Genomic DNA, 21,897 nt, shown 5'->3' with positions numbered 1-21,897 from the left:
TAACCTACATGTAATTTCCCAGGCAGTGCTATGGTATTTTAAAAATAACCAAAGTTTAGACATACAACAAGCTTTAATTTGAAGTAGAAGAAAGAGAATGTGACTTAATCCCCCATCAGTAGATGGAAAGACAGGGAGCATCCGGGTAGGTATGAACTCTGTTTAAAATAACCATATTTCATGTCTGGATGGCTCAACTATGGAATATTTATTTTAAAAACAAAGCTTAAAATCTTTCACTTAAGTATAGAATCAATATATAACCAACCAAAAACATTTGGAAAATACAAAATATAAAAGGAAATTACTCACCAATAGATAACTCAAAAAGAATCACTGTTTGAGTGTAATAACGTCACCTGTTTCAATGCACTTTAAAAAATATACTATACAGTAGATCTGTATGCAGGTCAGGAAGCAATAGTTAGGCTGGACATGGGACAACAGACTGGTTCCAAATAGGAAAAGGAGTAGGTCAAGGCTGTATATTGTCACCCTACTTATTTAACTTATATGCAGAGTACATCATGAGAAACGCTGGGCTGGAGGAAGCACAAGCTGGAATCAAGATTGCTGGGAGAAATATCAATAACCTCAGATATGCAGATGACACCACCCTTATGGCAGAAAGTGAAGAGGAACTAAAGAGCCTCTTGATGAAAGTGAAAGAGGAAAGTGAAAAAGTTGGCTTAAAACTCAACATTCAGAAAACTAAGATCATGGCATCTGGTCCCATCACTTCATGGTGAATAGATGGGGAAACAGTAGAAACAGTGGCTGACTTTATTTTTCTGGGCTCCAAAATCACTGCAGATGGTGATTACAGCCATGAAATTAAAAGATGCTTACTCCTTGGAAGGAAAGTTATGACCAACCAAGGCAGCATATTAAAAAGCAGAGACATTACTTTGCCAACAAAGGTCTGTCTAGTCAAGGATGTGGTTTTTCCAGTGGTCATGTATGGATGTGAGAGTTGGACTAGAAAGAAAGCTGAGTGGAGAAGAATTGATGCTTTTGAACTATGGTGTTGGAGAAGACTCTTGAGAGTCCCTTGAACTGCAAGGAGATCCAACCAGTCCATCCTAAAGGCAATCAGTCCTGGGTGTTCATTGGAAGGACTGATGTTGAAGCTGAAACTCCAGTACTTTGGCCACCTGATGGGAAGAGTTGACTCATTGGAAAAGACCCTGATGCTGGGAAAAATTGAGGGCAGGAGGAGAAGGGGACAACAGAGGATGAGATGGTTGGATGGCATCACTGACCCAATGGACATGGGTTTGGGTGGACTCCAGGAGTTGGTGATGGACAGGGAGGTCTGGCCTGGCCTGCTGCGGTTCATGGGGTCGCAAAGAGTTGGACATGACTGAGCGACTGAACTGAACTGAGAAACAATTTTGAATCATTCTTTTTTTATAGCTGTCATTGCAAGACAGCTTTATCAGTTTGCATCTAAGTATATAATTTTCTATTTTGCTAGAGACGACAGAGACTATTTATTTCTGTGTCTCAGTATGTGTAAAGTGGAACTCCATAAATATTGGTAAATAAATGTGGTTGAATTGAATATGCAACACTCTAAATGTCTCCCTGTAGGAAATAATTAATGAATTGTCATTGCAAGGAGGAGAAGGGGATGACCGAGGATGAGATGGCTGGATGGCATCACTGACTCGATGGACATGAGTTTGCGCAAGTTCAGGGCATTGATGATGGACAGGGAAGCCTGGCGTGCAGCAGTCCATAGGGTTGCAAAGAGTCCGACACGACTGAGTGACTGAACTGAACTGACTTGCCAGACAGTACAGTGTTATTCAGTTCAGTTCAGTCACTCAGTCATGCCCGACTCTTTTCGACCCCATGGACTGCAGCACATCAGTCTTCCCTGTCCAGCACCAACTCCCAGAGCTTGCTCAAACTCAGGTCCATCGAGTCAATGATGCCATCCAACCATCTCAACCTCTGTTGTCCCCTTCTCCTCTCGCCTTCAATCTTTCCCAGCATCAGGGTCTTTCCCAAGGAGTCAGTTCTTGGCATCAGGTGGTCAAAGTATTGGAGTTTCAGCTTCAGCATCAGTTCTTCCAATGAATATTCAGGACTGATTTCCTTTAGGATGGACTGGTTGGATCTCCTTGCAGTCCAAGGGACTCTCAAAGAGTCTTCTCCAGCACCACAGTTCAAAAGCATGAATTCTTCAGCACTTTCTTTATTGTCCAACTCTCACATCTCTACATGACTACTGGAAAAACCAAAGCTTTGACTGGATGGATCTTTGTTGGCAAAGTAATGTCTCTGCTTTTTAATAGGCTGTCTAGGTTAGTTGTAACTTTTCTTCCAAGGAGCAAGCATCTTTTAATTTCATGGCTGCAATCAACATCTACAGTGATTTTAGAGCCCAAAAAAATGAAGTCTGTCACTGTTTCCACTGTTTCCCCACCTATTCGCCATGAAGTGATGGGACCAAAGGCCATGATCTTAGTTTTCTGAATGCCGAGTTTTAAGCCAACTTTTTCACTCTCCTCTTTCACTTTCATCAAGAGGCTCTTTAGTTCTTCTTTCCTTTCTGCCATAAGGGTGGTGTCATCTGCTTATCTGCTGCTAAGTCATTTCAGTCATGTCCGACTCTGTGAAACCCCATAGATAGCAGCTCACCAGGCTCCCCCATCCCTGGGATTCTCCAGGCAAGAAAACTTGAGTGCATTGCCATTTCCTTCTCCAATGCATGTAAGTGAAAGTGAAGTTGCTCAGTCGTTTCTGACTCTTAGCGACCCCATGGACCGCAGCCTACCAGGCTCCTCCGTCCATGGGATTTTCCAGGCAAGAGTACTGGAATGGGGTGCCATTGCCTTCTCCGCTGTATATTTGAGATTATTGGTATTTCTCCTGGCAATCTTGATTCCAGCTTGTGCTTCACCCAGCCCAGTGTTTCTCATGATGTACTCTGCATATAAGTTAAATAAGCAGGATGACAATATACTGCCTTGACATAACTCCTTTCCCAGTTTGGAACCAGTCTGTTGTTCCATGTCCAGTTTATTAAATCTCTGTAAAAGTATTGCATAAAGAACTATCAAGTAGATACATCATAATTCATTAATTATTTCCTACAGAGAGATATTTAGAGTGTTGCATATTCAATTCAATCATATTTATTTATCAATATTTATGAAGTTTCACTTTATACACACTGAGATACAGAAATAAACAGTCTCTGTCCTCTCTAGGAAAATAGAAAATTATACATTTAGAATGCAATTTGATAAAGGTAAGCTCAGATTGATATGAAAGCAGGTAGGCCAGACTCTATCTTACACCAGTATTAACAGAATCAGGTTAGACACTCTGTAGAAAGTGCTACCTGAGTTCTTGGAAAGGTTTAGAAAAATACAGATTAGAACAAAAGAAAGAAATAAAAAACATTTATGTTTTTTTCCTTCTGTCTTTCCGTCCATTATCACTAATGATGAACATTGAATTATGTTAAAATTTTTTGCTAATTTACTGGCAAAAATTGAGCCCCATTGGTTAATTTATATTTCTTTGATTTCTAGCAAATTTGAACATTTGATATGAGTTCACTGTATTTATCCCTTTTAAAATTACTTTTCATTTTCTTGGACCTCTTTCTAACACAGTGTTGCCATACTGCTTATTGGTTTATGTGTTCTTTATATACATAGGGTGTAACTTCTGTTCTAAGTGGATAAATTTAATAAACTCATATCAAATGTTCAAATTTGCTAGAAATCAAAGAAATATAAATTGACTAGTGGGGTTCCATTTTTGCCAGTAAAACTTTTCCCAGTTTGTCTTCCTTTTTGTTTTGTGTATAATTTTTAAAATATATACAAGAATTTTGAATTTTTAGGTAGTCAAATAGTTTCCTTTGAGGTTTTCTCCCATGGCTTTAGAAATTATTTTTCCTATAGAAATCAGTTAATTGTTATATACAATTTATTTCCAGATTTTAGTCTCTTTATATTTAAGTAATTTATTTTATAATCAATTTAATTAATGATTTAGAAGATTTTGGACCTGTTTCAGTTTTGTATATAGAATAACTCAAAACTATGCATTCTATTATACTGAGCTGTCTTATTTCATAATATATTTCAGTGTCTGTTAGAACAATTCTCATCTTACAAATCTTCTTTTCCAAAATTTTCCTAGCTATTCACATTTGAAAATTCTTCATGATAAACTTCAGGATAATTTTAATATATTCCAAAATAAATCATTTGGTGATTTATTAGAATTTTGTTAAATATGTTGATTGATTAACAAAGAATTATAGAATCTAAATTCTTCATCGAAAAACATGCTATGTATTCCTTTTATGTGTCCCAGAATAATTATGTTCTACATAGCTATAAAGTAAAATGTATGCTTTATGTTTTTTTGTTAGGGTTGTTTCTGCATGCTTTATTTTTCTCTCTATTGCAAGTAGAAAATTTCCCCTTTATCCTCATTCCTTATATTGTTTTTATGTATGAAAGATGGTATTTATTTTTATTATATTTAATCACCTTTTTCTAATTTTTAATTTTCTTATTTTTCAGTTGATTCTTCTGGGTATTCTAGAAATGTCCTTGAACTATCTATATTCAACAATGCTGCCTTTTCCTTCTGGACCATTTTCACTCTTCCTTTCCAACAAGAACCAGTCTGGTTTTCCTGCAACATAAAGTAGGAGTCGCAAGAGCAGTTGTCATCATTGTACCCTGACTTCAATTATAATGCTCCTGCAAGTTTTGAGACATGTCTTATTAAGTTTAGGATAGTCCTTTTTATTTGAGGTTGCTAAATTAAAAAAAAAATTAACCATGAATGGGTATTGAATATTATAAAATATTTTCCAGTATTCATCAAGCTGATGGCATTTCTTTCATCCACTAATCTGAACATGGAGTGAAACACCCTGAATTGTCCTGGGATAAATCTACTCTGATATGATGTATATTTTTATACATTGCTTAAATTAATTTTGCTTGATATTTTTGAGCCCATGTTTTTCCATCGGTTTGAAAATTTCTGTAAAACAGAAGTTTTTATAAAAAATGAAGTATAATTTAAATAATGCATCTGTCCATGCAAACCAGAGTAAAAATAAGCTATTTCATCACCCCAGAAAGTCTTGTTTTGCTCCTTTTCAATCTCCTCCACCCTGAAATCAACCCCTCTTCTGATTTCTATCACCATAAATGAGGTTTCCAAGCATTTGTGATTTTATAGAGCTTTCAGTTGTGGTCTTGGTTGTATGCCAAACCAATGAGTAACGTTTGGTTTCTTGCTTAATTCCACTATGATCATAGAACATAGTACTCTGTAGAACTTCAGTCCTTCGAAATTGTTGAAATGTGCTTTATGATCCAGTACATAATAAATGTTCTCCTTGCACCAAAAGGATGTATAGCCTGCAGTGTTTTACTTACATCGATTATGTTGTTTGTTCATTGTGTTGTTCAAGCTGCTAAAAATGTTTCTTTATTTTTTATATGCTTGTCCTATCATATAGAGGAGTGTGTTAAAAATCTCAGGTTCCGATTATATTTATTTCTCCTTTTAGTACTGTCATTTTGCTTTGTATATTTCAAGGCTATATTTTTAAGACCATAAAAATTTAGAATTTTTATAACTTACTGATGGATTGATTCTTTCATCATTAAGAAATGTTGCTCTTTACCTTTAGTAATGCCTCTTGCTTTAAAAATCTACTTTGTCTAATATATGCATAACTACACCAATTTTCTATTAGGTACTATTTATATGGCATAAATCTTTCTATCATTTTAATTTCCACCTTTCTGTGTCTTTTTATTTAAGGTGTCCTATTGAAGCACAGACAACTATTATTTTTTAATCCTGTCTACAACCTTTGTCTTTTAATCTAGGATATATCAAATTCCATTCAAATTTGCAGTAACTGCTGTTTTAAAAAAACAAACAACTTCCGTTTGCTTAAACATATCATCTTACTATGTGTTTTCTATTTGTCTGTTCTTACTTTATGATCCTTTGCTTTCTGTTCTTACTTCTTTTGAGTATTTTTATTATCCCATTTCCTCCCGGCCATTAATTTGTTATTCATTCTTTTTCTGTTATTTTCGTTGCTAATCTAGAGATTGTAATATGCATTCTTGATTTATTAAAGCCAGGTACTTTTATCAATTCCCACTCCATGCTAGAACTTCAGCATATTTTCATTCCGTCTCTTTTTTGTGCTATTTACTCCCTCTCTTCTTCTGTGCTATTATTGTATATATGTTAATTCTGTATCTATAAATATTTAAATTTAGAAGACATCATTTTTATTGTTATATACAGTTCCTATTTATTTATATCTAGCCACATATTAATCCCTTTATTCTTCTGCATCCCTCCAGACATCCTCACAGTTTTATCTGGGATTATTTTTGCAGCTATGTAAAGAACTCCTTTTCAAGTTTTCTTTAATGTAGGTCAGCTGATGATCTTAGTGTTTGTTATAAAAATGGCTGTAGTTTACTTTCAAAGATGTTTTGAAGAACATCTTTACTGGATAGTATATAATCTAGATTGGAAGCTAATTTCTTTTAGCACTTTGAAGATATCTGAAGATAGCTTCAGATATCTTCCATTGTTTGAGAATAAGCCCTTGATCTTACTGTTGCTCTTTTGCAGATAATATGTATCTCCTTTCTCTATTTTTCTCAAGATTTTTGTCTTCAGTTCTTAGTAATTGACTATGATCTGCTTAGGTATGATTTTCTTTTCTTGAAACCCTGCTTGATATTCATAAAGTATCTTGATTCTATGAGTTGTTGTCTTTCATTAGGTTTCAAGAATTCCTGGCCACTATATTTTAAAATATTGCTTCTTTTTTCTCTTCCCTCTCTTTCTGATACTTCAGTTAAATGTATGTTAGAACATTTTAACACATAGTACCTTATGTGCTTTAGTCTCTTTTCTGAACATTATTTCCTCTTATCTTTCTTGTTTCATTTTGCATATTTTTTGATCTATTAAGATCCCTAATCAGGTTCACTAACTCTTTCTTTTTTTTTTTTTTAAGTTTCATACTACTGCTAACTGCTAAGTCACTTCAGTCCTGTCTGACCCTGTGCGACCCCATAGACGGCAGCCCACCAGGCTCCCCCGTCCCTGGGATTCTCCAGGCAAATATACTGGAGTGGGTTGCCATTTCCTTCTCCAATGCATGAAAGTGAAAAATGAAAGTGAAGTTGCTAAGCTTCATAGACTCTGTTATTAAACCCATCTATTCAGTCGTAGTTTTAGTTTGTGGGTTTTTCCCCCAATTCTAAAAAGCCCATTTTATTCTTTCAATTTCTCACTTCTGTGCTGAAATTCTCTATCTTGTCATTTAATTTCTTGAAGATATTAAACACAATTATTTAAAATATGTCTTTAAAATTCATTATCTGCATCTTCTTCCTGTTTATTACTTTTTCTATTCTGTCTTTCTCTCTTAGTTTCTAAGAGAATTCTTTTTGTGTGTCCCCCTTTTAAATTAAGTGCCCGACATTGTGTATGAAATATTGTACAGATAATGTTGACCCTGGATGATGGTGTTTTCCTCCAGAGGGTATTTTCTATTGCGTTTTAAAGCTGTTCTTCAGTCCTCAGGAGAGCTTGTCTGTTTCCGGTTACCAGTACTCCTAAGATGTAGCACTTTGGGGTGCCAACTGAAAGTCTAGAGTGTCTACCAGCTCCTTCTTCTTAGCAGATCCCTAAACTCCAATTTTTTGTCTCTCCAGCCTGATGAGATGCCTAAAGCCCTGCTTATTTTCTCACCCTTTCAGTCACTGATTTGGAATTATCAAATGCTTCATGGGAAAGGGGTGCCATTCTGGGCTGCCTTTCTTGTCAGGATCTCAGTGGTTCAAGTTCTTGCTGCTTTTGAAACTCTCTGATGTTTCAAGTAGAGGACTATCTGATTTAAAATTTTTTCCCAACTTTCTCAGTGAGAGAATTGCTCACACATAGACTAACTCATCATTGCCAGAAGCAAAACTCTGAGTAATGACATGATCTAATTTAGATTTTTTAAAAGATCACTCTGGTTGCCTCAAAAATAAATGATGTGGAATTGAGGAAGAAGAGGGATGGTAGCAGATAGCCTAGTTAGGGAGCTATCACAATAATCCAGACAAGAGAGAATAGTAGTTGTGGTCATGTGGAAATGGAGAGGAGTGATCAGATTCTGGATATGTTTTGAAGGTAAAGCCAAGAGGATTTACTTACAAAATGGATGAGGGGTGTGAGAGAAAAAGAGGAGTCAATGTTGACCCCAAGGTTTTTGGCTTGAACCACTGGAAGGATGGAAATGCCATTTACTGAGGTGGGGAAACTTGGTCGGAGTGCATTTATGAAGGAAGATCAGGAGATGACTTCTGCTCGTTAAACCTGAGATGCTAATTTGGCATCCAACTGGTGATGCCAAGTGTATATTTCAATATATGAGTTTGAAGTTCAGAGAACGATTGGAAGCTGGAGATAAAAAATTTGTAGTCATGAGCATACGGATGTAATTAAAACCACAAGACCGGATGAGAGCACCTTGAAAGTTAAATACAGAGAAGACTGTAGGACTGGTATGCGGGCTTAAAAATATTTATCCATCTCTTGCCTTCACGTCCTCCTCTCAATGTGGGAAGGTACCAGATGCCCCAGGCAACTTCCACGTGCTGTAGAGCAGCCCTGATCTGAGTCGCATCACCTCTCCTGACCCGCCCAAGGGAAGGGATCGTGAAGCTCTGGCTGGTAGCTCCTACGCATTTTCATTAATGCAGGGCTCAGATTTGCAACACAGATGCTCAGCAGGTGCGTAACTGGCTGACGCAGCGGGTCCTCCAGCCAGAAGGGTGGTGCTGTCGGTCGCCTGCAGATTGCCTGGGCCAGCCGCGCGGCCGCCCGCCAGGCTGCACCTTCGCCCGCTCAGCTGCAGAGGGCGCGCGTGAGGCACGCGGCGCTCAGGAGGGGGGAGCTCAGCGGTGGGCAGGGGAGAGGCGGGGCCGGACGTGGGGCGGGGCCGGGCGGCCTGGAGGCAGCCGGCCGCAGTCTGTGCGCAGCTCCGGGCAGAGCGGGTGGCATCCTCGCGCCGGCTCGAGGCAGCTGGAGGCGGGGCCGTTACCCGCCGGGAGCTCCGAGCGAGCCGGGCGGCAGGCAAGGAAAGCAAGCCCGAGCGCCATGATTCCTCTCGAGAAGCCGGGCAGCGGCGGCTCTTCCCCGGCTGCCGCCTCCGGCTCGGGTCGGGCTGGCCGGGGTCTGAGCACGCCGCGCCGGCCGCCGCCCCCGACCCAGGCCCGCGGACTGCTGACGGAGATCCGCACCGCCGTGCGGACCGAGCCCTTTCAGGACGCCTACACCCTGACCCCCGGCCGGGAGTTGGGCAGGTGAGGCTGGCGGGCGCGCGCAGATAAGTGCGGGAGGCCGGCCGGCGCGGGCGCAGATAGCGCGCCCGGACCGGGTACAGACGTGGGTGCGGGCGGCGATTAGGGCGGCGGGGCCCCCCAGCCTCCAGTCCACGCGCGGCGTCCCCCAAAGCTGTGGTAGCGGCCATGAGAAAGGCTCCCCCCAGAACCTTGACCCCTTCCTCTCTTTGCTGCGGGAGTTTCAGCCTCTGTGGTCCCTTGTGCGGTAACTTAACGAGGCGGCGTGAGAACCACGCTGCGAACCTTTCCCCGCGGCAGCGAGTCTGAAGTCAGCACAGGTGTGGAGTCAGCTTTGGTTTTGCCTACGAACTTGTGGGTTCCTGCCTCTCCCTCTGTGGCTGTGATAGAGGAGCGCAGAACCCCGAGCGTGACAGCTTCCTTCGCACCAGCGCTGGGCCAGTTTCCGTCAGCCGCTTTCTGCTGACTTCAGTTGCGGATTCTTGGGTTTGTGCTGTTTGCGTTCTGAAATATTTAGGTCCGTGTGCCTTTTAAGTTCAGATCGGTTTCACTTGTGGACTCTGGACCCTTGTCTGACTCTTTCGACGCCGTGATACGGCCCTTGCCTTTTCTTCCGCATCCCGTTGTTGTTTTGTAGGGGTAGGGAGAGCTTAGAATTTGGTCTGTTTTTAAAATCGCAAAAGGTGAAGGCTGTTTGGATACTTTACGTCTTGTACGTTGAAGAGGGGTCACAGAGTGGTAAGTTTGTTGTTTAGTCGTAAGTCATGTCTCACTGTTGCGACCCCATGGACTGTAGCCCACCAGGCTCCTCCGTCCGTGAGGTTTCCCAGGCAAGAAAACTGGAGTGGGGTATTGCCATTTCCTTCTGCAGGGGATCTTCCCGACCAGGGATTGAACCCGCATCTCCGTGCAGGCGGATTTTTTTTTTCTTTCTTTCTTTCTTCTTCTTTTTTTTTTTTTTAAACTGCTGACCCACAGGGAACAGTAGAGGTTTGGGGACTGACTTTTTCTCTGAAAACCTTTGAGGAAATTGTCAGAAGCTCTGGCTTTGGGGTCAGACCCGAGCTCAGATCCCCACTCTATGCGCCTTTGGACGGTGACTTAGTCTCCCCGGCCTCACGTTTCCCACCCATAAAATCAGCATAGGGACAGTACCTCCCTCATGGGGGTGTCGAGAAGGTGCAGGGGCTGTACTGCTCAAACCACTGGTCCTGGCACACAGCATTTGATAAGTGTTAGCAGCTGTTGCAGACATTTATCAAGGTTGCAAAATCTCACCATGTTGTAATGGGGAGTGGGCCTGACAGTTATAACAGCCTTCATTTGAGGGTCTTGGGAAAAGGTCTTATAACAGTGATTACAACGTTAAAAACAAGCCGCCTTACAAATATTGAGGTAACCTTTAGAAATCGTTTTTTGGCAAAGAAACCGACCTTAAAAGTGTCTTATTTATTCCACATGAGAAAAGGAAAGACTTCTTCCAGGGCCAAGCTTTACTTCACTCTGCTAGGCACTAATTAACTGGATCTGTGTGCACTTTATGACAAAAGAAGACAGCTACTGACTCATCTAGGTATTCTAATTGGTGAAAATTCCAGACATTCTGAAGTAACTGATTTCTTGAAGAAGGAAAACTAGGACTTCCATTGTTTGGTTGTCTGGCTTCATTCCACAGAAGGGAAAACACATTACACAACTGAAAAATGTCTTCAGGTGGCAAGCACTCTCTTGTAGTCTTGTAATAGATGATTTAATCGGAAAACAATTGATTTGCTCCCTACCAGGTGTTTTGACAATCCCTCCAGGAACCAAGGAGGTTAAATCAACTTTCATTTTAACCTCTATTATAAAATTAGTTGGTCTATAAAGTTGTGTTCCTTTGCTTGAAGGTTATGACATCTTTTACATATCTTATATGAATTTCTTTACATAAGCCATAACTCCTGAAGTACAGAACAATACAGTTAGATACTTGATATAAGAGCCTAAAACTGAAAAAGAAACTGAATGTATTTCTTTCTTTTTGGTTCCCTTTTTCTCATGGAGAAGTGTAACGCAGTGGTTAAGAACATGGATTTAGGAGTCAGTCTGTGATCGAGTCTTGGCTCTTTACTTACTGGCTATGTGTACTTGAGTGAGTTACCTAATCTCTGATTACCTCACAGAGTTGTTGAGAGAAATAAATTAACAGCACATCTGTAGCTTAAAGGTTGTGCTTGACTTAGGGCATGCACTCAAAAACTGTAATGCGTTGAGTAGCTCAGTGGGTATTTTACATGTAACCATAATGCAAAAACAGGCAAACCTGCACGACCTCAAAATGAGCTTCTGTCTGTTGCAGAAGTAGAAAACCTCATTGCAAAAGACCAGGGGACTGTTTAGAAGTCTCAGGAAGTGAAAGTTCTGTTTTGTATTAGAAGCAGTTTATGTTTAAGGTTTATGAGTTTTGCCTGAATGTTGTAGTTTTGACAGAATGAAGTGTGTTTTTGTGTAATTCTTTCAGTAGTAAGAAAAGTAGCCTCTTTTCCTAGGTGTTGACTCTGGTTGCATTTCTGATATAAGGAATTGATCTCATGCTGATATAGAACTTTAAAATTACTCATGTTATACTTTAATGATGTGGTATGAAAAACAAAGGTCTATTCATTTTGTTCTCTGGCCTTTCATTTAGTGAAAATGTTGAAGAGGTGTGAAGAGCTGACTGTTCAAAGAAGTCAAGTTTTTGCAGGCATTCCCATTATTTTACAGAAATGTAAAGCTTTCAGTGAAATGGTTGTTTGGAGAAGACATTTTAAATGATCAGTATTGATTCCCTAGTAATGAGATAATGTTGATTATTTTAAGAAATGCCGCATTCTTTCATGTCTCCAGCAGAGTCCATAGCAGCCTAAATGTGGGTAAATATATGATGTAAAATTTTCTTTTATTGCTTGAAACTTGACTTGTTATTCCTGAGGCTTGTTACCTTTCTTTTGAGTCAGGACATGTGCCAATGTAAACCACAGTAACGATTCGAGGTGCAGGAGACATGACCTTGGGTTTCAAAGAGTTGACTTCCCTGGAGCTTTTATTGATAGTGTAGGAACAAAAAAATGTTTCTAGAAATTTAAAATTATACTAATTTCATATCAAGTGATTTGCCTAGTCTTCAACTTTTAACATTTTTTGATATATACATAAATTTTATCCTAAGAAAACAGATATTTTAAAGCCAAAAAAATATCTTGTTTTTTATACTGTTACATACTGACAGTTGAATTTCCCTGTGAGGAGAAAAGGTATAAATAAACCCAAGTTCTTTGTTGAAATGGGTACTTCATAGTGGGGGCTTTACAGTTTTATAGGGACTTTCACATACATTATCTCATTTACTTCTTATCCCAGGCAGATTTGGGAAGTCCCGTTTTTCAGATGAGAAAATCAAGATACCTGTAGATTGACTCATATGAGAGACAGCTGAGCTGGGACTCCTTGTAGTCACTTCCATTATGCCGCAGATGTTTCTCAAAAAAAAAAAAAAGCTGTAGTCTGTCTTGTGGCTAAAGCAGTTTGCCATCGTTTTTGTAAGAGGACATGTTAATGGTTCCAGATTGGAGCACGCACTGCCAAGCTTCAGTGTCATGGGGTTCCCTCCCCGGTTGTGTTACCCACCTGGGTCCCTGGACTCGAATCAATGCAAATTGATAAGAGGCCAGATGAGAATTCCGGGAGAGCCTTTTCTGGGACTTGGGCTGTAGCTCTCGGGAGTGAAAACAAAAACCAGATGCCCTTGCTCATGCCCCTGGGTGGGAGGGGAAGGGGGCAAGCTGGTCCCTTGGATGGGGTAAGGTTAGGGGCCGATGGGTGGGTTTGGCTGGAGGGGGGCTTCAGTGGTTCGTCTACCCCCTTCGTGTGCAGGCCCCTGCTTTTTCTCCCAGCACCTCAGAAATGGCTGTCGTTTGTGGCCTTTTTTCTAGCTTATTGTTCATAATTGACCCTGCCTGTGCATGCATGAGGTTATTTTTGAGTCCGTTATAGTTCCTTTGTATTCTGTTGCTTGAGGAGCTGTTTGTACAGGTGCAGGCACTCAGGTGAAGGGTCCCAGATCCCAGCCTGTCTCAGCTGGGCCTCATGATGGGTAGAGACACCCTATCTCATTCTCCTCAAAGCAGTTGGGAGTAACGGGAACAAGGAAGGATTTTTATCAGAAAATAAGAGGATGTACAAGCTGAAGAGGATGCACAGGTGGAGGTGTTTTAGAAAGTGGATGTCCTTTACCTAAATTCATGTTTGTAGGTAATGGCTTCAGGTTGAGGACCTTATAACTACTTGAGCATGTGTCATAAATTGTAAGTCGTAATTTCTTTAGAAATAAAGACCCTTGTTAATACCATCCATGTAAAAATTGTGCCTTGTTTTAGGAAAACTAATAAGATTTCTTGGTGGTTTATCATCAGTTTGAAAGATATTTACAGTTTTGGGTAATCTGATATTTTGGGATGGGTAAAAACAACTAGCCGTGTTTGTGGTTCAGCATCAGACTTTGCTAGGAAGTGTGGCTCCTTCTCTAAGGCACTTGCTTCATTAGGTCAGCTGTTTTAATTTTGAAAAGTTGGAACCTATGTTAAAAGTAAAAACTTAATTTAAATATATAAACCTTCCAATATAAAAGTTTAAAAATAGATAAACTTAAGGATTTAATGAATTTCCACCACTTTACAAACCTAACAAAATTTTATAAAATCCGATTATTGAACCAAATGCATTAGAAAGTTAGGTAGTTATAATCATTGGTTTGCCTATTCAGAAAAGGAAGGAGGAACTCAATTTATATAGGAATTATATGTATCAAGTAGAGAGTTCAAATTAAATCACCTCCAAAACTCTTCAGTTCTGTATGATTTTTTTTTATAAATTATCATAGATCTGAAATTAATGCCCCAGACAATAAAAATAGCAGCTGTTACTAATTGCAGAGCATTTCCTGGAGGCTACACACTTTGGAAATGTCTTTTTCTTTTGTCTTCACTACCCTACAGGGTTAAGTGCCAGCAACCTCATTTTGTAGGTGAGAAACCTTAAGATTCAGAAAAGTTGAACAAATTGCCCGAACTTCAAACCAAGTCTGGCTTTTGGCTCTACCTGTTCTTGTCGCTCATGCTGACTGATCTGATGGACTCGCTGATTTTTACGCTTAGGGTCAGCAGATATTGGTTTTTGTTCTTTCAGAGGTAAGGAAGACAGATCTGATCTAGGTCGTTACTGACCAGAACTTCTTTGCACCTAAGGCTGTACCCCAGTGCTATTAAGCAAATATTGGACTTGGCATGTTGAGCACATAAGGCTCTTTGGTAGGCTCTGGAAATTGTTCCCAAATCTAACAAATCAGTCACTACTCCTTTTATGGGCAAAGTGACATGCCACATGGGAAAATCTTGTGGGGAAAACAGCATTTGAGCTGAGCCTGAAAGAATGGATGGAATTTCAGTAGCAGTAGCAATGCAAGACGCTCCAGCCATTGGCAGTAAAACAAGCACAGTGCAGAAAAATTCAGTGAAAAGGAGAACAGCAAGTAGCCCTATGTGGCTAAAATATTAAACCTTATGAGGCTGAGTGGCCACAGAACTTCTATTTAGCAGAATAACAAAAACAGTGTATGTATCTAGGGTGTTATCTGAGCACCTGCCATGTGCCAGGCACTACACAAGGAGATGCAAAGATGAAGAGGCCAGGTCCCTGAAACTCATAGTAGGGCCAGGGAGACGGTCGTAGCCAAAAAATTGTAACGTGTCAAAAGAACTTTAATAGGATACACGTGGAAACAAAGCCCTTTACTGTAATCTAGAATCAAACCTAGAACCTTGGAACTCACTCTTATTTTGCTTCCTCTATATACACTCAAATCAGCACCTCCAGTTTTTTTATCTTTGCCTGAGCCTTATGTATTCTAACGTGTGTTCACCTTTGTGTGGTAACCCAACACTGGTTATATTTGGAATCCATCTATTAGTAAGTAAAATTCTCTTTACAGAGAAAGGCACATCAAACATCTCCCTTTTGAAGCCTAACACATACTCCCCTCCCTCCACCATCTGCAAATCTGTTACCGTTCTTCTGATTTTTCCTCTCAGTGGATGGTACCACATTACCCAGGACCCAGGATAAAGATCTCCAGTCCTCTTCCGCCCTCATCTCTGCCCGAAGCTCAGTCAGTCTTGACCTTGAGTGCCTTGTAAACTACTTCCTCTCTTCCCAGCCTTTGTTGCTGCTGCTACTTTAGTTCAGACCCCTTCCCTTGAGCTATTTTCTTAGCTTCCCTAGTTTCTAGTTTACACTTGGCAATACACTCAGAATTAGCTTTTTAAAGCATTTATCTTAGCTTTTTAAAACTTTTACTAAGGTAAAAGTCTCATAGGTGCCCGTTCTTCCCTTGAGAAAAAAAGCACCAGCTACTTAGCCTGTCATACCCACCGATGTTCAATGAGCCTTCCTAAGCTTTTCCAGTTGTGCACTGGTAATACAGAGATCAGTAAAAACCCAGCCCTTGTTCTGAGGAAGCTTAGACTGGTGGGTCTGACTCAAATGCCTCTTCCTGTTGTGATCTTTGTTTATCCTTCCTGTCTTACTACCCTGGAGTGTGTTATCATTGTTATTCTGAAATGTACTCATTCCTAATATCCCCCCCCCACCCCCTGCCAAATGATTAATGAAAATCAGAGTTTTCAGTTTAGTGTGTAATAGTGAACTATAGATGTTTGTGAAATGGGTGAAGAGCTCCGGAAACTGAAACATCGTGATAATCTAGGAAGAATTTTGGCTAAGTCAGCTAAGGAAGTAAACGTGAAACAGACGTCTTATGTCCTCTGAACCTCATCAGTCTCAAGTCCCTGCGTATAACTACGGCCCCGAGAGTCAGAGAAACATCCTTTATTTCGTGCTTTGGAGAGGCCTCAATAACTTAAAGGGTTGAGATACAATCACGGTTTTACCATGAAGTTGTGGTAAAGCAGGCGTACCAGAGCACTGCAGGGTGTGGGATTGAGGGAAACCGTGACTGTCTAATTCTTAGTGTGTTCACTCAACCCCCGCACCCTGAAGACTGAGTCCCACATTTCTGTTTGCCTTGTGGCTCTGGAGAAAGAACAGTTCCTGGAAACCTGGCTTCGTCTTCTGACCCCCTGAGTAGTATTAAGGGTTCCCCTCCCATCACCCCAGTCATCCCGAGATGAAGGCGGTGCCTGTTTCCTGTGATCTGCTGTCCCGCTATCTGCTTCCGTGGTGTGCAGTATCAGAACAGTGGAGGAGTTCTCTTCAGCGTGGAATAGGGCACAAGCTGGTCACCCACTGCTGGCTGCCTGTTTTGATGAGGCTCACTAGCTATATAGAATGATCTGTACATTTTTAAATGATTGAAAAGTCAAAAGAAGAGTCATATTAATGACATGGAAACTATGTGCCATTCACATCTCAGTGCTGGTGAAGTTGTGTTCTGTGTTTTGTTTTTGTAAACCCTGCCTCCCCTATTCACTGACCTGTTGTCTGCAGCTGCTTTCACTTACAGCAGCAGACTTGAATGGTAGTGATCAAATCAGCTGGCCAGCAAAACTGAAAGTATTTGCTATCTGGCCCTTTACAGAGAGGTTGGCTGACTCCCAGGATAGTGCATGATATGGGGGAGAGAAAGGGGTAAACCTACAGCTGAATGCTTCCTCAAAAACAAGGGTGGTGTCAAGATTAGAGATTGGTGTGCGAACGACTGTGGTGACCCAAAGAAATGGATGCCTAGTGGGAGACACAGGGTAAGTATAGGTCTCTCCTTTGGTTACTTCTGGCCTCTGAATTAAGCAACGGCTCTTTTATAACAAGGGTTCCCAGAGCTTATAGGTTAGGGATCCATTCATCTGTTGCGTCTCTGGTCTTCGGAAATATAGCAATACATTCAGGACAGGTATGTAAGCCACAGTATTTTACTATAATTTTACACAGGATGATATTGCCTAGAGTGTTAGGTGTGGTAATAGTAAATACCTATGTGTTTGCTGTGGGAATTCTTTGAGGGCAGTTCAACCCTGGCATTTCTAATTTAATAGCAATATGCTTGTTGTCAATTATATGTTGGTCAGTTTTTTACAAATTAGACTTTCTCTTTTTCCTCTTTTGAAACTTCAGAAATATAGGTATAAAAAAACAAATGATTAATGATTTTTTTTCTCTTCCTTAAAGAAATCCAAAGATCATTAGGAACCTTTTAAAACTCAATGGAGATGTTATTAGCCTAATGATTTTGTGGGGCTAAATAAAAAGAGGCATTAGCCTGTTATGCATAGTTTATTGTTGAATCTCTCTAGTGACCTGAAGAAGTGTTTCATCTCACATTCCCGTTGGGCACAGAGAGCCTTGTTCTGAATTAGGGTGCTGTTAGGTAGATTGCCACCTAATTGATCAGCTGTAGGGCTGTGCCTAAGAATTTTTCATGTAACATTTTTATTGCTGATGGTAACAAAAATTCAGAGGGGATGAACATCATATTTGTGGTTAACAGCAGCAAAGAAGGAAGGATCAGTCCTCAAAATTACATTGGTAGTCTAGAATGCTGGGCCCAGACCTAGAAAGTCGAATTTAACAGCAAATTAAAAAATTTCAATGCAAGGCTTTAAGTATGTTTCTAAAACATAGTATCAAGACACTGGCTTGAAAGAATCCAAGAGGAGAAAGTTTTGTTTGTGAAATACGAAAAACTTGTCAAGTTTCTTTGAATAGGCATATTAATTTGTATTGGGCAAGCCTCAGCAAAATAATAATCATGAAGCACTTCGAGCTTAGACTTGGAGCAGGTGCTTCAGATTTGGTTGACGCATTTTACCAGCAAAGACCCTAAGGGGATGAGGAATGATTGAAAATTGGAAAGGGGATTAGCAATTAACAGATCATGTCAGCTGTGTCCAATACCTGATAGACAGTCAGGTTGATCCTTCTGTATTGCTCAACAAAAGATATGGACAACAGCTCTTCTCTTGAAGCCAGGTTTAGGCTTGTAATGAAAATCTTACTAAAAACCTTACTAAAATAATTTGATTTCTAAGTTGCCTTCCAGCTTGAGTATTGGGTGTTTATGGGTGATAATTATTACAGCTCAGTGATGTTTGCTTCATAGTACTTTATTGAGTATGTGGCAAGTACCATGCTAAGCAGCTGACATGTATTCTTTAATTCTCACAACAACCCTGTGAAATTGATTGTGTTCTCCATTATAGACTTAAGAAAATGAGATTTTTTTTCTTAAGTTAGAGCTTAAATTGCCCAAGGTTATGCATCAAGTGAGTGGATGGAGCCGTTCTTTGGGATTCAAGCCCAAATCTAATTCCAGACCTTATTCCATAATCAACATGCTGTGCTGATCCCCTGTGTGACTTATTAGTGTAATAACATGGCAGTAGAGTGTGTCAAAGAAGGCTTGTTATATCTGTCTTTATAGAAAAGCTAGACATTTCCAGCTGATGCTGTAGTTGAAATGATGTCATACAAATGAGATCCCTACCTTTAAATAACTTTGAAAGGTGATTGGGTCTTTTTAGAGTCAGTCAGTGACAGTGAAATCCATTATTTTAGGAATTTTGATAACCAGTTTCTCTTAAAAAGTCAGATGGCTTTTTTAAGATTCAAATTATTTTATGTATAAATGTGTAAAAATTAAGTTATGTATATAATGCTGCAAAGAAATATTGGCTTAAATGTTTGATTATCCTCTATTTAGAAGAATGAATCTTGCAGATTTGCCCATTACATTTTATTTATAGAGAGGTGTTTCCCAAGTTATATTGCTACTCGAGTGTTTGCATATGACCTAAATTTAAATACCCACTGATGACTGTTTGGAAATTTCATTAAAATTTATCACCTCTGAAAAGTCAGCTTTAACAATGACTGTGTTTTGCTTAATTCTAGAGGGAAATTTGCAGTGGTGAGGAAATGCATAAAGAAAGATTCTGGAAAAGAATTTGCCGCCAAGTTCATGAGAAAAAGAAGAAAAGGCCAAGATTGTCGGATGGAAATAGTTCATGAAATCGCTGTACTCGAGCTAGCCCAGGACAATCCATGGGTCATTAATTTACATGAAGTCTACGAGACACCATCGGAAATGATCTTAGTTCTGGAATAGTAAGTATTGTCCTCACTGAGTTTGTTTGCTAGTCCACACTCCCTTATACATGCCACTCATCTGTGATAACCTGGCAAGCCCTGGTTCTCTGGAAATCTGAAGATTTTCCAAAACTTTCATGTATTTATCGACATATCCCAGATTTGCAAGGATACGTATATGTTGTATTTTTCATCTTCATTCTTTAGTGAAATTCTTTTGAAAATAAAGTTCTCTTACGTTCTTATTAGAGGCCTTCTTAAGGAGGTAACTGGTACAATAATAAAACAAAAGTCATTTTATATAATTTCTTATATGTTCATATGGTCTAAGTTAATAATCCTTCTTTCAGAAATAATTGTTGGAATTCATACTGTGCTTTCAGTTTGGGTATAAGTAGGTAGGGACAGCAGAGAAAACAGCTTTGGAACATGAAGGACAGTTTTTTCTTCTTAAGAAATCCTGTCAGACATAGAGGACAAACAGATGGACTCCAAGGGGGAAAGAGTGGAGTGGGCTGAACCGGGAGATTGGGATTGACATAATACAGTATCTATGTGTAAAATAGATATCTGTATCAACCTAGAAGGGTGGGATGGGGAGGGAGATGGGAAGGAGTTTCAAAAGGGAGGGGATACATGTATACACATGGCTGATTCATGTTGAGGTTTGACAGAAAACAGCAAAATTCTGTAAAGCAATTATCCTTCAATTAAAAAAATAATTTTAAAAAAGATATCTAATGAGAGCCTACTGTATAGCACAGGAAACTCTACTGAATACTCTGTGTTGACATAGAGGAAACGTGCATCTGTAGAACTGATTCACTTTGCTGTACAACAAAAACTAACAACATTGTAAACAACTGAACTCCAGTTAAAAAAAAAAGTTGTTTCTCCTGCCAGAGGAGAAGATTGATAGATTTGAATACATTCAAGAGCATTATTAGTAAAACACAAAATGAAAACACAAACTCAGGGGGAAATAGTTTTGATATCTGTTCACCCAAAATGATTTCTCTAAATGATTTCTATAAATATATAGCTAGATCTTACCAGTATACACACAAGCATGAACCTCTTAGTTTAAAAAAATGGACAAAGGATATAAAGAGAAATTCCACCCGGAAGCATATATGTAAATAGCCTATACATACATGAAAAATATTGATTCTTGTTTTTATAATGTAAAATAAGCTGCCAGTTTCGCCCTGTATAAGATTGGCAAGCATCATAAAGAAAAGTGATATTCATGGATTGGATCATCTCATTTATACAACGGTGAGAGTATTACCTGTTATAACTCTCCCAGAGGACAGTGTGGAAGTGTGTATCAAAAGCCTTAAAATATGTACATACCCTTTAACCCAGGAGTTTCCTATACGTAAATTTTTTCACAAGGAGATAATCAGGCAATTATGCCAAGACGCATTACAAAAACATTTAGCTCAGTAGTATCTATATAACAGAAAAGAAATACTCTAAATGTTTAATAGAAAGAGGTTGGTTAAATAAGTGATCATGTCATAAGATGGATTGCTATGCAGTCACTTTAAAAGATATGGTAGATACAAATGCACTGACATGGAAAGATGTTTTAAAATTTTAAAATAACGTGTACTATTACCTTATTTATGTTTAAAAGTTTATAGAGGAAGAAATCTAGATGGCTTCTAAAGAAGTCTAAAATAATGTCTTCCTCTTGATAATATAATTGAAGAGCATTGTGTTTATATATTTCTTTAATTCAATAATTTCCCTTGTAGGAATCCTTTCAAAGAAAAAAAAATTAAAATGTGAACAACAAAAAGCGTGAACATGTTTTCCACTGTGAATTTTTCATTGTAATAGAAATAACCACAAATGATTGAATGGTTAAGAAATGTAGTCTGTGTGGATTATATCTCAATGAAGTTGTTTTTCATTTTCAAAAAACCTTGGTTTAGAGGTTTCTGGTCTTCAGTTTGTTCTGGAGAGGATTGGATAGAATTGGAAATTGGTCCGAAAGGAACTGTCTGAAATGTGATACTCTGGTCATCCTCTTCTCTCTCTCCCTTTCTCACAGAACCTGCTCTGAACCTTCCCTCCGGCCTCCCCTTAGTCCTCCATCATCTCCAGCCTTCACTTCCCTTACATTCCCTTCGCTTCTGGGGTAGTTACTGCAGCCAGTCCCTCACCAGTGCCTCACATGGTGCCTTTCTTCTTCTTGCTGTTCCTCTGCAGTCCATTCTGCCAGTTTAAAACGCGGGACCTAAGCTGTTGTCTCTCCTCCTGCCCATTCTTGGGAGGATTTGCATAGTCTTCCATCTGCTTATTACACGAGGAAGAGTTCCATCCTCAGCTGGGCTCTTGGTGTAGTTTTGTAACTCTTTACCTGATCTCTCATCCTCTTCTT

General features: G+C 39.5%; 1 protein-coding gene across 1 annotated transcript in view; it reads left to right on the top strand.

Moving 5' to 3' along the window:
• The first annotated feature begins 9,038 nt into the window (after positions 1-9,038).
• STK17A (serine/threonine kinase 17a) overlaps positions 9,039-21,897 on the top strand; it is a 35,677-nt gene continuing 22,818 nt past the window's right edge. Inside the window, exons 1-2 of the mRNA XM_043463500.1 lie at positions 9,039-9,389; positions 19,311-19,523. Of these exons, the coding sequence (XP_043319435.1) occupies positions 9,184-9,389; positions 19,311-19,523 (419 nt within the window). The 5' untranslated portion in view covers positions 9,039-9,183. The remainder of the gene's footprint in view (positions 9,390-19,310; positions 19,524-21,897) is intronic.

Source organism: Cervus canadensis, chromosome 3 (assembly GCF_019320065.1).
Source record: "Cervus canadensis isolate Bull #8, Minnesota chromosome 3, ASM1932006v1, whole genome shotgun sequence".
NCBI lineage: Eukaryota > Metazoa > Chordata > Mammalia > Artiodactyla > Cervidae > Cervus > Cervus canadensis.
Note: the sequence above shows the minus strand (reverse complement) of the source record. Positions and strands in the feature narration are given on the sequence as shown.